Source organism: Ictidomys tridecemlineatus, chromosome 2 (genome assembly GCF_052094955.1).
Source record: "Ictidomys tridecemlineatus isolate mIctTri1 chromosome 2, mIctTri1.hap1, whole genome shotgun sequence".
Taxonomy (NCBI): domain Eukaryota; kingdom Metazoa; phylum Chordata; class Mammalia; order Rodentia; family Sciuridae; genus Ictidomys; species Ictidomys tridecemlineatus.
Window position 1 is genome coordinate 147,447,873 of NC_135478.1, and position 15,108 is coordinate 147,462,980.

At 32.4% G+C, this 15,108-nt stretch overlaps 1 protein-coding gene across 3 annotated transcripts in view; it reads right to left on the reverse strand.

The window, feature by feature from the left end:
* The window catches only part of Tax1bp1 (Tax1 binding protein 1), a 70,842-nt gene that overhangs the window by 18,740 nt on the left and 36,994 nt on the right, over positions 1–15,108 (reverse strand). For 2 of the 3 annotated variants that reach the window (XM_078039924.1, XM_078039922.1), the window contains exons 8-13: positions 13,989–14,174; positions 9,959–10,183; positions 9,212–9,358; positions 8,604–8,727; positions 5,641–5,744; positions 1,503–1,628 (exon numbers count right to left, since the gene is read on the reverse strand). In XM_078039924.1, coding sequence (XP_077896050.1) covers positions 1,503–1,628; positions 5,641–5,744; positions 8,604–8,727; positions 9,212–9,358; positions 9,959–10,183; positions 13,989–14,174 — 912 coding nt within the window. The remainder of the gene's footprint in view (positions 1–1,502; positions 1,629–5,640; positions 5,745–8,603; positions 8,728–9,211; positions 9,359–9,958; positions 10,184–13,988; positions 14,175–15,108) is intronic. The other variant, XM_078039923.1, reaches the window with a different exon arrangement.

Here is a 15,108-nt window from a genome sequence, read left to right on the forward strand (position 1 = left end):
TCAGTCTTTCAAAGGTCTGGTTTCTCCATAATATCTTTCTACTAAAGATGTGATTGGAAACAACCCCAGGGTACTTGAAACATCATTCACGTGAAAACTTTTATCACATTTTACCTTACCTACTCAGTCCATGTTTGTGTCAAAAGTGAAGGGCATTAAATAGGTTTCAATAAATATTTAGCAAACCATTTTTTCTCATCAACATGCAAAAAATTTTAATATATTCAGTATTCACACTTTACAATAAAAACAGAAGTTGTGTGTCACTGAAGACAATATCCACAGGAATCTCGGAAACAATAATGATTCATGAAATATCATTTTAAGAATAGAAGGTTCACCAGTAAAATTGGCTCTCTTCAGCTTCCACAAAGGAAACTATAAATAACTATAATTTAAAAATTAGATACAGATAAAAGTAGCTATGATACAGCAGAACTTAATCACTTAGACTGCATGCCAGGAAAGTCACTGAGCCACATCCCCAGGCCTTACATGTATATTGTAAAATACATCATATTGCACCCTATTCCCAAGAAAGCTAATACTTTACTACTTAGTAATTAGCTAGACAGCCCAATAATATTTTTTACTAATCTTCTTATAGATATAATTTACCATTTGAATTTTTCTGCTCACTTATGTTACAATGGCAAAATATAATTTTAACTAAGATTTTATCATTTACCTTGCAGAACTTCATTTAGGATCACAATAAGACAACTGGGGAATAATTTTTAAAATTCTAAATATTTTAAATTAAAATAAATTTAAAATTTTTAAGAATTACTGATGATATATTATTATGACATAAAACCCACTGAGGCCCCCAAATAATTTAACATACATGTTTGTTTAAAAATAAAGCCAGGCATGGTGGCACACACCTATAATCCCAGCAACTCAGCTGGCTGAAGCAGGAGGATTACAAGTTCAAAGCCAGCCCTAGCAACTTAGTGAGACCCTATCCCAAAATAAAAAAATATAAAAAGGGCTGAGGGTGTGGCTCAGTAGTGAAGAGTCCCTGGATTCAATCCCCGTAGCCCCTGCCAAAAAAAAGCAAGCAAGAGAATAATGAAATGATTGCTTTTAATCTTTAAAATAAGCACAATTAAAAGATAATTTTTAAAAAAAATTTCTCTTCAATGTAGGTGTACACAGAGGATCAAACCCAGTGCCTTACACACATTAGGCAAGTGTTCTACCACTGAGCCACAACCCAAGCCCAAAAGATAAATTTTTAATAGCTATCTGAATCCACAGAACTAAAGCCATAATACCAATTAATACGAATATTCATTTTTCTCAGTTCACACTGAATGATCTACATTCAATGAAACTAAATACACACCATTTTCATTTATAGAAGAAAATGATATCTCAATTATCCATATTAAAAATGTGTATTAGGTTGATGAAAATGACAGAAAATACATTTTCAAAAGCATCAGGTGGTACAATAAGTTCTATGCTTTAGGTTTGTATACAAGTGCTAAACTTACTTTATAATTGTCCTCTACTTCAGCTAGTTCAAGTTTTACATTTTCAACAATTTTCATTTGTTCTTTCCATTTCAGCTCCATTTTTGCAAGTTCATCAGCATATTTACTGCATTTAGTTTTCTCATCCTAAGTAAAATTAGTATAATTATCAAAAGATTTTAAATCCATATAAAGTAAACATATACACAAACATACTTAAATGTGCACTAATATTTTTCATAACACTGCTGTAACAGCATAAACATAAAAGGACTAAATGTCTATCAATAGATTAATCATTTTATATCCATACAATGGAACAGTATAAATATATTTAAAAGGCAGATGTTCAAGCAGACAAAAATGTCAAATTACACTGAATAGCATGTTGCAAAAATAGTACAATATAATCCATTCTTACTTTTGTTTTATATAATTATATATGATATCTATGCCAGTATTGTATAGAAAAATATAAATTTCATTATTAACAGCTCATATCTGGGGATCAGGATCAGGGAGATACTTTTTACTATCTCTGTTCTTTTTATTTACAGTGACATGATACCTCACAATTATGACTTTACAAAAGGATGGAGGGAAATCATGTATTCATACAATTGCTTTTTCTTATAACCCAAAACATCTTATGAAAGGAGTTAGAAATCATGACAAAAAGGCAATATATGACCATTTCATTTTCAATGTTTTAGTTCAAGGTGAGGTTTAAAAGTATACTTTTGAGTAATTCAATGGAGAAAGAAATACCTTTGAAAACAAATAATACTAAATCAACTATGGTTCACAGAATTAAATGCAAAACCTGACTCTAAAACTTCTAGATGGGCTGGAAGTGTAATAGAGGACTCGCCTAGCAGGCTTTCAGTTGTGTGTTTCAATACTTAGCACCACAAAAACAAAACAAAAATCTTCTAGAAGATAACATAGGAGAAAATCTTTATCACTTTGGATTAAACAAATATTTTTAAAAAGAACAAAATATAATGGAAGGATTAATAAACCATCATTAAAATTTTGCTTTTCTAAAAACACCATTAAAGAAATGAAAAGGCAGATTGGGAGAAAATATGCACCAGAGACAAATGGCAGAGAAAGAAACTGTATCTAGAATAAAGAACAACTACAACACAAGATGAACAACACAATTTTTAAAGTAGAAAAAAGATCTAAATAATCACCTAAGGAGGGTGGGAAGGGTACACAGCTGACAAGCATAAGAAAGGAAGCTCAGCATTAAGTCATCAGTGAAATGCAAATTCAAACCGCAATGAAATTATTATGACACGTTCATTAGTCTGGCTATGTAAATGGTACAAAAGTATTATGCAAAATAATCTGGTGATTTCTCATACAGTTAACCAATGTGTTGCCTACCTTATCATCTAGGCATTTTGCTCCTGGGATATATACCCACAAGAAGCAAAAAACTGTTACAGTCACAAAAAAGCTTATCTACAAATGTTCATAACAACTTTACTCATAACAATTAAAAACTGAGCAAATGCCAAACCACTTGTAATGTATAAACAAATTATAATACATATATAAAATGGGATACTACCTCAGGAATGAAATGGCATGAATAAGCTAACAATATAACAATTAATATGAACAATTCTTAAAATAATTTGTGCTGAAAGAAGATAGGAAAAGAGAACATAGTATAATGACACCATTTTATAAAGTCATACAAAAAAGTTAGGTTAGTCAATAGTGGCAGAAAATAGGCGAATGTTTTCCTGAAAAATGAAGATAGAAGAGCCAGGTTGCAAACAGGCACAAAAAAATTGGGGAGTAATGGAAATGTTCATTATCTTGACAATATGGTGATAGTTTCTGGACCGTGTAGGTCAAAACTGATCAAATGGCACACTTCATATATATGTGTACTTCATTGGTTTAAAAAGTGTACCTCAAAAAAGTTAAGCCAGGTGCGGTAGTGCATACTTGTAATGCCAACTGCTCGGGAGGCTGAGACAGGAAGATCGTGGGTTTGAAGCCAGCCTCAGCAATGGTGAGACACAAAGCAACTCAGTGAGACCATGTCTCTAAAGAAAATACAAAATAGGCCTGGGGATGTGGGTCAGTGGTCAAGTGCCCCCGAGTTCAATCCCCAGTACCAAAAATAAATAAATAAATAAATAAATAAATAAATAAATAAATAAATAAATAAATAAATAAATTTTTAGATGTTCCTTCAGAAAGTCTTACTTGAAGAAACATAATATCTTCTTTTAATAATATTAGTATATAATAAAAAATTTTAAATACTCATTCAGAATTGTTTCATCCTTAGTTAAAGATAGTTTAGTCCCTTACAAATAATTATAGTCACATATTGCTTAATGATGGGCATATATCCTGAGAACTGCTTTCTCATTAGATAGGAGACTTTGTGGTTGTGGAAACAGGTTTCATTCATATTGAAGATTTGCTGTGGCAAGTAATTTTTCTCCACAATCAGCTTATTTTGAATTTTCTAAAATTCTTCAGCTACCTTCACATCAGCACTTGGTGTGCTTTGCAAACTCACCACTTACTTTTACATTATGTAATGAATAATGAGCTAGCGGCAAATTTAACTTCATAAGCTGGATACAGCCTTTTCTTTCAACATCACACAAACTTTTTGCTGGTTGTGATCATGGTGTGGAATCAGATAAGCTTCTATATTTGGTCTTCAATTCAAATCTCTAGAAATTTTTAATTGATATATACTCTTCTTGAATTATCTTGCTGCCTTCAATAAAGTGGATCCTTATTGATCCTTTAAGACCAGCTCTGTCTTTCTGTTCTTGTTCTTGAAGATCATATTTTCAGAGGAATAGAACATGCCTGATCAGTGATCAATGGTGATCATTGACTTTTTACCTTCACAGTCTTTACTTTTATTTGTTTCCAAGTCAATCACTAAACATGGCCTCTTACTGACAATATATAAGTAGTGAATTTTGTACACTTAGGGGCCACAATAAATGAAACAAAATGAGATTAAATGAAGCACAAAAGAATACGATGCAATGGAAAGATGAAGTACATGTGAGATTGTGAAGCTGTTGCTGGTTAACATGGCACACTATTTTAAAGTTTTTAGGTCTTTTTTAAAATATAAATTAACAGAAGGTATACACTCTAAAATAATAGTATTAGTAAAACAAATATATCAATCAGTAACAGTCATTTATTATCAAGTGTTATGCACAGTACATAACTGTAAATGCTATACCTTTATAGGACTTGAAGTGCAGTAGATTTCGTTGCATCAGCATTACTATAAACATGTGAGTAATGCATTATAGTACAATGTTATTAATACTGCTAATCAGCTCTTTTACAGAAGGAGCCTGCTGTGGGTATAGATCAACGATAGAATACTTGCTTAACGTAAGTGAGGCCCTAGGTTTGATTCCCACCACCACAAAAAAGAAAAAAAAAAGTCTAGTTTAAAGTCTGATAAAGATTTTAATGATGTTTTTAAGTTTTAAATTATTATAGTAACACTGAGCTAATCTATGCTTTTCAGTCTGTAGCTCTATAGAATTTCCTTCCTTTTCCCAGACTCAGAAATACACAAATACACAAATTATGCACACAAAAATCACATATGCAAACACAAAACAACTGAGGAGCAATTTCCTTCATCCTTCAAATACTTCAGGTATGAATAGTACCTGGATGCAAAACTTTAAAGTCTGAATGATGCTATTTAAAATAATCAAGTTGGTTAATATTCCCTTTTGCCATGTGTCCACTGGGTCACTTTTGAGATATGTTAAATTTCTTTTTCCTTTTACAATAAACTTAAAAAACGAGTATTTCCCTTTATTATAAAATTCAAATATTTTCCATATATTATTACAAAAAGACAGGGAGAAATTTCCAACCTCAACTAATTACTTGTTCATTATCCAAACAAGGACATTTTAGTACATATGAACAGAAAATACTAATTTTGGGATAATGATTTTACACAACGGCCTATATGAACAAGAATACAAAGCACCTCCTTTCATCATCCCAAAGGCAAAAGTGAAACAGTATATGGGGCTGGAAAAAAAAAAAAATCAATAAAACTTAATAAAGGTGAGCTAAACCATTTAACATTTGACAAAACTTTCTTCACTCAAAGTTAACTTACCTGCAAGAGTTGTTTACATTTATTATACTTTTCTGTTTTGTCAGCAATTTCTTTGGTCATTTCACAGACTTTACCTTTCGAGAGCAAGTCAAAATCTGTCTCTGCTATAACAAGACAGAAAATAGGATCATTAAAAACTATTTTGAGCATCATTCTGAATGGACAAAAGTTGAAGGCATTCCCTCTAAAATCTGGAACAAGACAGGGATGCCCTCTATCACCACTTCTATTCAATATAGTTCTCGAAACACTGGCCAGAGCAATTAGACAGACGAAAGAAATTAAAGGCATAAAAATAGGAAAAGAAGAACTTAAATTATCACTATTTGCAGATGACATGATTCTATACTTAGAAGACCCAAAAGGGTCTACAAAGAAACTATTAGAACTAATAAATGAATTCAGCAAAGTGGCAGGATATAAAATCAACACGCATAAATCAAAGGCATTTCTGTATATCAGCGACAAAACTTCTGAAACGGAAATGAGGAAAAACACTCCATTCACAATATCCTCCAAAAAAATAAAATACTTGGGAATCAACCTAACAAAAGAGGTGAAAGATTTATACAATGAAAACTACAGAACCCTAAAGAGAGAAGTAGAAAAAGATCTTAGAAGATGGAAAAATATACCCTGTTCATGGATAGGCAGAACTAACATTATCAAAATGGCAATATTACCAAAAGTTCTCTATAGGTTTAATGCAATGCAAATCAAAATCCCAACGGCATTTCTTGTAGAAATAGAGAAAGCAATCATGAAATTCATATGGAAAAATAAAAGACCCAGAATAGCAAAAGCAATTCTAAGCAGGAAGTGTGAATCAGGCGGTATAGCGATACCAGATTTCAACTATATTATAGAGCAATAGTGACAAAAACAGCATGGTACTGGTACCAAAACAGGCGGGTGGACCAATGGTATAGAATAGAGGACACAGAGACTAATCCACAAAGTTACAACTATCTTATATTTGATAAAGGGGCTAAAAGCATGCAATGGAGGAAGGATAGCATCTTCAACAAATGGTGTTGGGAAAACTGGAAATCCATATGCAAAAAAATGAAACTGAATCCCTTCCTCTCGCCATGCACAAAAGTTAACTCTAAATGGATCAAGGAGCTTGATATCAAATCAGAGACTCTGCGTCTGATAGAAGAAAAAGTTGGCTATGATCTACATACTGTGGGGTCGGGCTCCAAATTCCTTAATAGGACACCCATAGCACAAGAGTTAATAACAAGAATCAACAAATGGGACTTACTTAAACTAAAAAGTTTTTTCTCAGCAAGAGAAACAATAAGAGAGGTAAATAGGGAGCCTACATCCTGGGAACAAATTTTTACTCCTCACACTTCAGATAGAGCCCTAATATCCAGAATATACGAAGAACTCAAAAAATTAAGCAATAAGATAACAAATAACCCAATCAACAAATGAGCCAAGGACCTGAACAGACACTTCTCAGAGGAGGACATACAATCAATCAACAAGTACATGAAAAAATGCTCACCATCGCTAGCAGTCAGAGAAATGCAAATCAAAACCACCCTAAGATACCATCTCACTCCAGTAAGATTGGCAGCCACTATGAAGTCAAACAACAACAAGTGCTGGCGAGGATGTGGAGAAAAGGGTACTCTTGTACATTGCTGGTGGGACTGCAAATTGGTGCAGCCAATTTGGAAAGCAGTTTGGAGATTCCTGGGAAAGCTGGGAATGGAACCACCATTTGACCCTGCTATTGCCCTTCTCGGCCCATTCCCTGAAGACCTTAAGAGAGCATGCTACAGGGATACTGCCACATCGAGGTTCATAGCAGCACAATTTACAATAGCTAGACTGTGGAACCAACCCAGATGCCCTTCAATAGATGAACGGATAAAAAAAATGTGGCGTCTATACACAATGGAGTACTATGCAGCAATAAAAAATGACAAAATCATAGAATTTGCAGGGAAATGGATGGCACTAGAACAGATTATGCTTAGTGAAGCTAGTCAATCCCTAAAAAACAAATACCAAATGTCTTCTTTGATATAATGAGAGCAACTATGAACAGAGCAGGGAGGAAGAGCAGGAAGAAAAAACTAACATTAAACAGAGACATGAGATGGGAGGGAAAGGGAGAGAAAAGGGAAATTGCATGGAAATGAAGGGAGACCCTCATTGCTATACAAAATTTCATATAAGAGGTTGTGAGGGGAATGGGAAAATAAACAAGGAGAGTAATGAATTACAGTAGATGGGGTAGAGAGAGAAGATAGGAGGGGAGGGGAGGGGGGATAGTAGGGGATAGGAAAGGTAGCAGAATACAACAATTACTAATTGAGCATTATGTAAAATTGTGGATGTGTAACCGACGTGATTCTGCAATCTGCATTTGGGGTAAAATTGGGAGTTCATAACCCACTTCAATCTAATGTATGAAATATGATATGTCAAGAACTTTGTAATGTTGTGAACAACCAATAAAAAAAAAGAAATTTTAAAAGGAAAAAAAAAGAAACTTGGGAAAAAAAAAAGTATTTTGCCCCTTATATTATTATCTTGCTCAGAAAAACTTAAGAGTAAATTGTAAAGTGTAAAAATGGAATACTGAAGAACAGAAACATTTATTTATATCCTAAATAAACAAAGAAAGATAAATTCTAAATGAGAATGAGAATTTTAAAATGTCAGAACCAAGTTCACTTTCAATAACGAATGCACCGTTCTTTTTTTCTTTTTAATAATTTGCTAAAAGTAATTCCAAAATGGCACAAAAATTGTTCTCTCTAGATAACTGAGTAACAGAATAAGAATATACTCTGAAGAATACATTTTTAAGTCATTCTTCCAGTCCTTCATTACCACCTGCTAACTCTTATTAAGTAAACATGTTCCAATACCACCATGCCTGGTCATATTAATACTTTTTAAGGCAGGACACTACACAAAAAGATCTAAAAGATTTTTACCTGCAGAAGATAGTGGCAGCTTTACATCTACAGCAGACACAGAAGTGGCTGGGTCTGTGTTTATTGAAGCATCATTCACTTTCTGCTGATTCCCAACTTTCTTTGTGAACACATTATTATTGGCCTATTCGGGATGTTAACAATAAACTATTAAGTCAAGTCATTGAATTTGTTAGACTTTTTAAGTAAATATGTAAATAATAAAGAAATCCTATACATCCACAAAGCTATCCTTGTTTTAAAAGCCAAACAAATACTAAAGATATACATCGCCTACAATCCAAATGTTGCAAAAGAAAAACACATTGCTTTTTCTTGTGAATTTACCAAAACTAATCATTCACAGAAATCTCAAGCTTCTACTACAAAGTCAAAATATGTTCAAAAGTCCACGAATCAATATTTATACATGTGATACTTAAATTTATCTATACATTTGATACTTAAACTGTAATTTTTTTCACAAAGCCTTCCTATTTTACTGCATGCATTTCCTTGCTCCTTTTTCTGCTTTCAGATTTCAATCGGAAGACCAGGAAAATATTATCTATATCACAGAGTATAAGACAACTATGGTACCACTTTCATATGAATTCAATGATACTTACTGATTGGTCTGAAAGTTTGTTTATTTGTTTTTGGAGCCTCTGACATTCCTTAAATTTTTCTTTATAATGATCTGCAGCCATCTGGAGACGGAGTTTCAAATCTTCAACTTCTCTTCTCAGTTCATGTTCCAATGTATCAGTTTTGTCCTAGGAAACAAATATTGCCACTAAGATAAAAACCTGATACTTCATTTTGTAACAGTAAATCCAACTTCATTTTTACTTATGTCTTTCTGTTTTGTTTTTTTTTTTAATTTGTTCTGGGGTTTAGGCTATAGTGCCACAAAAATTCTCCTAATAAATCTAGATTTATATGTTTTGACTAAGGTTCATTTAAAAACTACAAATAATCTACTTCCTGAGGAATAATTATTATTCTCTTAAGTAACCATAAGCTATTTTTTATTTCTTAAATACATGACAATAGTGAAGTGAATTACATTCATAATTATTCATTCATAGGACAATTTTTTTGTAACTCTGTACCATAAGCTATTTTATATAACTAGTAAACAAGAAATTCCAAAAATATTTAATAACAGAACAACTTTTACTAACCATAGGGAATTGTGCTTACAGAAGGTTTTCTTGACGCTCACATTAATTTCAACCCAAGAAGTTACAATAACTAAACAGAATAAATGGAAACTTAAAATTCTCTGGTCAGAAATCTGATCTGACTTATTTTATTATAATTTACTGTTTTCATGAGTTTATGGTTATTAATTCAAAGTTGACTTGCTTTACCTGATCTTTTTTCACAGCATTTAGTTTAAGTTCTGCCAGTGCATCAGCTAACTGCTTCTTCACTTTCTCATTTTCCAAGCGTGCAGTATGTAGATCTGCCATTGTTTTATCTCGCACATTTACTGCATCACTAAGTTCTTTAGCCAGAAAGACAACTTCTTGTCGAGTTGCCTGAACCTGTTCCTCTGCTTTACGAAGCTGCTCCTTTAAAGAAAATGAATCTTCCTGAAGAAAAGCAGAGAATTATTGCTGTGATTAAACCATTCAAGTAAAAAAAAAAAGCACAACAATTTTATACCTTCTTCAAGAGATCCAAAGTTTTAAATTAAATATTGCTTTTCTACACATGACATAGATGAAGTATGTCTATAAAAAATTTTAAATGTGTGACATTGTTTTAGATTTCCTACCTAGCAACCATAGACATGGTATGACCACTACTATTTCACACAGAAAGAAACTGAAATACAGCCATCAAGTGGCATATCTAGGGCTTAAAGTTCTGTCTAAATTGAAGACTTAAATGAAAGTGCCCAAGACTCAAATGTCCCCTAAATCTCTCCAGCTTGAACTACTGACACACACTTTCTGTGATTACAATAAAATAATTTAAAAGACTTTCTAATACCAAAAATCTTAAAGGTATTTCCTACTAACTTAAAAGACAACCAAAATATTAATCTACCATTCTATATCAACACCTGTTTATTTGTTTGTTTATTTTGGTATTGTGGATTGAACCCAGGTATGCTTTGCCACTGACCTACATCCCCAGCTCTTAATTTATATTTTGAAACAGGTTCTCAGTAAGTTGGTGACACTGACCTTGAACTTGCAATCATACTGACTTGGCAGATTTAGATGTGTACGTAGATATCTACATAAGGATGCTTATCTCAGTCTGTTTATTAAAGCTAATGATAGTGAACAACTTGTATCAATTACATACTTATACAACCATTAAATGAAAGTAGGAATACGATGCAGCTATTATAATAAGAAAGATCTACATGTGTACTCGTAGTGCAAGGTATCCACATATTCTATAAATATTTTTAAATATTAATCACTATATGTATTCTGAGTTAAAATGTAAATATATTTTTATACTTATATATTTTAGCATCTTACTCAACTTCGAAAATCAAATACCCTTCTCATATTTGCATTTGCAATCTGCTGGATTAAAAGAGCAACCTGGGGTTTCACTATTGACTTTAAATGTCATATACTTCTTTTGTTTTTTGTTTATTGTTTAGTATTATTATTATTATTATTATTATTATTATTATTATTATTATTATTATTATTTTAGTTGAAGATGAACAACACCTTTATTTACTTATTTTTATGTGGTGCTGAGGATCGAACCCAGTGCCTTACACAGGCTAGACAATGCTCTACCATTGAGTCACAATTCCAGCCCCAAATGTCATACACTTCTAACATTTCAGGTGTTACAATAAATATGCCTTATTATAATTTGTAGCAAAATACTTAAACCAACTTAATACCCATAAAACATAATAAGTAAATTAAGATAAATCTATATGTGGAGTATTATACAGCAATTGAAAAAAATGAGGAAGATCACTGATAAAGAATGAATGACAATTTACATTTTTCAGTGAGAAGAAATGAGGTATATCCAAGTAGTATTCTTTTTTTTCCAAGAAAATGAAGAAAAATGAGTATGTGTACTGTGCACATGCACACATAAGCTTATTTTTCCAAAAAGTAACATAAGGAGAATTAACTTAGAACTAATAAAAATGTTTACCTGTGGGTATAGGTAAAAGGTAAAAAGAATACACAAGAGTTTAAAATGAGTAAATTTTTATATCATTTTTTTACTTTCCAATAATGCAACTACTTTATATATTCAAAAAAGAGAAAAATAAATCTTAAATACTAAAAAAAAAAAGCTTGAACTGTATTACAAATTTATAACATAAAACTTTTTTAAAAAAGTACATCAACTTTTGAACAAGGCATTATGAACATCCCTAGACAAATAAACTCAAGAGCTGGAAAAACAACTTTAATTTTATTTAGTGGACTTACTGTTCAAAGTGGCAATGACACAGAAATTCTGAACCTTATGATATATAAACACATGAAAAATATAATGTCTCAAAAACAAAAAGTTCTCACACTAGGAGAAAAGATATATATAAATATGAAATGGAGGAAAGTAAAGAAGAATCCTAAAGTACTATTTTTGGGTTAGATATATTAATAATGATTTGAAGTATCTACTGGAAATAAAAAAAGCCATAGTCCCCTAAAATGGTAACAATGGGTCTGAGGCATAACCTGAACCTGGAAAACACAGGTATACAAAAGCCAGGCCTGGTGGCACACACCTGTAATCCCAGAGGCTCAGGAGGCTGAGACAGGAGAATTGCAAATTCAAAGTCAGCCTCAACAATGGTGAGGCACTACGCAACTCAAGAAAATGAAGAATCCCTGTCTCTAAATAAAATACAAAATAGGGCTGGGGATGTGGCTCAGTAGTTGAAAGCCCTGAGTTCAATCCCCCAGTACCCCCCCCCCAAAAAATGCATACAAAGCATGATAAAGGCATATTAAAAGGACACAATAGCCAGGTGCATGCAGTAGCATGCGCCAATAATCCCAGCTATTTGGGAGGCTGAGGCACAAGGATCTGAAGTTAAAGGCCAGCCTGGACAACTTATCAAGAACCTGTCTCAAATAAAAGTAAAATGGGTTAGGTATATAGCTCAGTGATAGCATACTCGATTACCATTCATTAGGCCTTGGGTTCAGTCCACAGCACCACTAGGGATTTAAAAAAGAAAGGACACAAAAGCACTTGAAAAGGTTCACCAGCTAAATAGAGACAACTGTGAACTGAAAAAAATAATGATAATGTAAAATAATAAGTTCATAGTAACATAAAGGAAGGGGAAAGGGTAACAGTAATCTCATAATATAGTAGCTACTACTAAATGTAGAAGGAATGACAGAATCTTTAAAATCATCATCTTGTAACAATCTCAAAGCTGAGGTAAGTAAGGCTCATCAAAGGACTAATAAAACCATTGGGTAAAAGGCTATTAGAGGGCAGGATGTTTACATAATCATGAAGTATTATGCTATGATTGCTTAATAATCACAAAGATGAGGAGGAGAAGGGAAAGCACCTCAATAATGTCAGGAAGACAAAACTAAATTAATTACCAAACGCAACATCAAGAATAGAACATAATTACATTTATATGGCTCTTAATATAAAAGCAGTAAGATATATGAAACATCATGTCTTTCCTTGACCCCCCCTCCGCCAAAAAAAAATAATTGATTTGAAATCTAGTCATGAGGAAATAGACAAATTAAGATTATGTAACATTCTTTCAAATCAGCCTGACTTCTTCAAAAATATAGGGCTAGGGGTATAGCTCAGTAGTAGAGCCCTTGTCTAGTATGCATAAGGCCCTGGGTTCAATCCCTAGCATTGCAAAATAGTGGAGGGGAGGGGATAAGAAAAAGAGAGAAATACATAAAAAGTATAGGGACACTATTCTAGATTAAAATAGTATAGGAATGCTATTCTACAGAAACCATAAAAAAGTGTAGAGACAATGTTTCAGATTAAAACAGATTAAAAATAATAAACTAATGTGTAATCTCTGGCTACTCAGATTCTATTTGGATCAATTAAATATGAACTAAGTATAACCAAGAATGAATATTACCATATCAATGTGAAATCTTGAGAGTAATAATGGTGTACTTGTTCATAAGAACAGTAATGCCTACAATTAACTTGCAAATGGTCCAGAAAAAAAGTATCTAAATAGGGGAGATAAAATAAAAATGAGCAAAGAATTTTAAGGTACATAGCTATTCACTGCTTTGTTCTTTCAACTTCTCTGCATTTTTAAACATGTTAAAAAGAATTAGTTTGGGAGAATTAAAAATTTTAAAAATAACAAAATGGTAATATTGAATATATTTAATAGAGATATGTTTTATAAGTTCAAATACATGTTGCAAAACTACTTACTTTATTTGAGGTTGTAAGCAGGAAAGCCCTTTGCAGATTTTCCTTTTCAGCCAAACACAACTGCAGTCTGCCAATCTCTTCTTTGAAATGAGTAATCATACTTTCTTTGTTTCCATCTAAATTCTTTAAAGTCTGGACCTCTGACACAAGCTTGGTATTTTCTATTTCTGTATTCTTCAAATGCACCTTTAACAATGTTTGGAAATGTCAAGAATATTCTATTCAGTTACAAAACTGAAGTTAGTCAAAATTTAAAATGTCATCATTTATCTCTAATTTGAAAATAACTGAAAGAGGGAGTAGGAGTCAGGAGACCCATGTTCTGCCAAATGATTACCTAAGAATATAAAAACATATTAAAAGTAGAAGATGGTTTTTCCAAAGTTATTTTCCATAGAGATTAATTATAAGGTCTAACTACATTATCTCCAAAGACTTTTCCTTTGATTTAATGATTTTAGCATTTTTTTCCTAATGTAAATGGATTTTGTTATTCTTTTTGGAAAATGCTATGAAGACATACAATATGAAGACACGACCAAATTCTGAAAGCTAGAAAGGCTTTTTTCAAAAACAACATTTTGAAGCAATTCAATGTTTTACATGTTTTTAAAGCCCTATGTCATTTACTTCCCATGTTATCTAAAACCATATTTCCTTATCGATGTAACTATGCTAATTCTTCCATGAACTTTGATGCTGATTTTCTCATAACAGATGTACAAATCAAATTCAGTAACTGGAACTATACTGAGTATAGACACATACTGTCCACAAGCAAGATTATCTTGGTTAAGTGTTCCAGAAAGAAATTATTTCTTGCATTTCACTCTTAAAATGTTTCTGAATTTAAAGGAGTAATTCCTGTTCATAGGACCAAATGTGACTCCTGGTTCCCTGAAGGAGTCAATAGCCTATACCTTTGCAATACCACCTTTAAAGCTCTTTAATTTTCACAATCATCAGCTCATAAATGTGACTTAATATGAAGCTAACAATTAAGAGTGTTCTTAAAAGTCCTCATCCAAAACTTGCTTGCAGAAATGCTTATTAGCTAAAGTCTTGATTAACATCCACAATACTGACAATTAAGCTAACTATAGTTAACATCACAGGAATG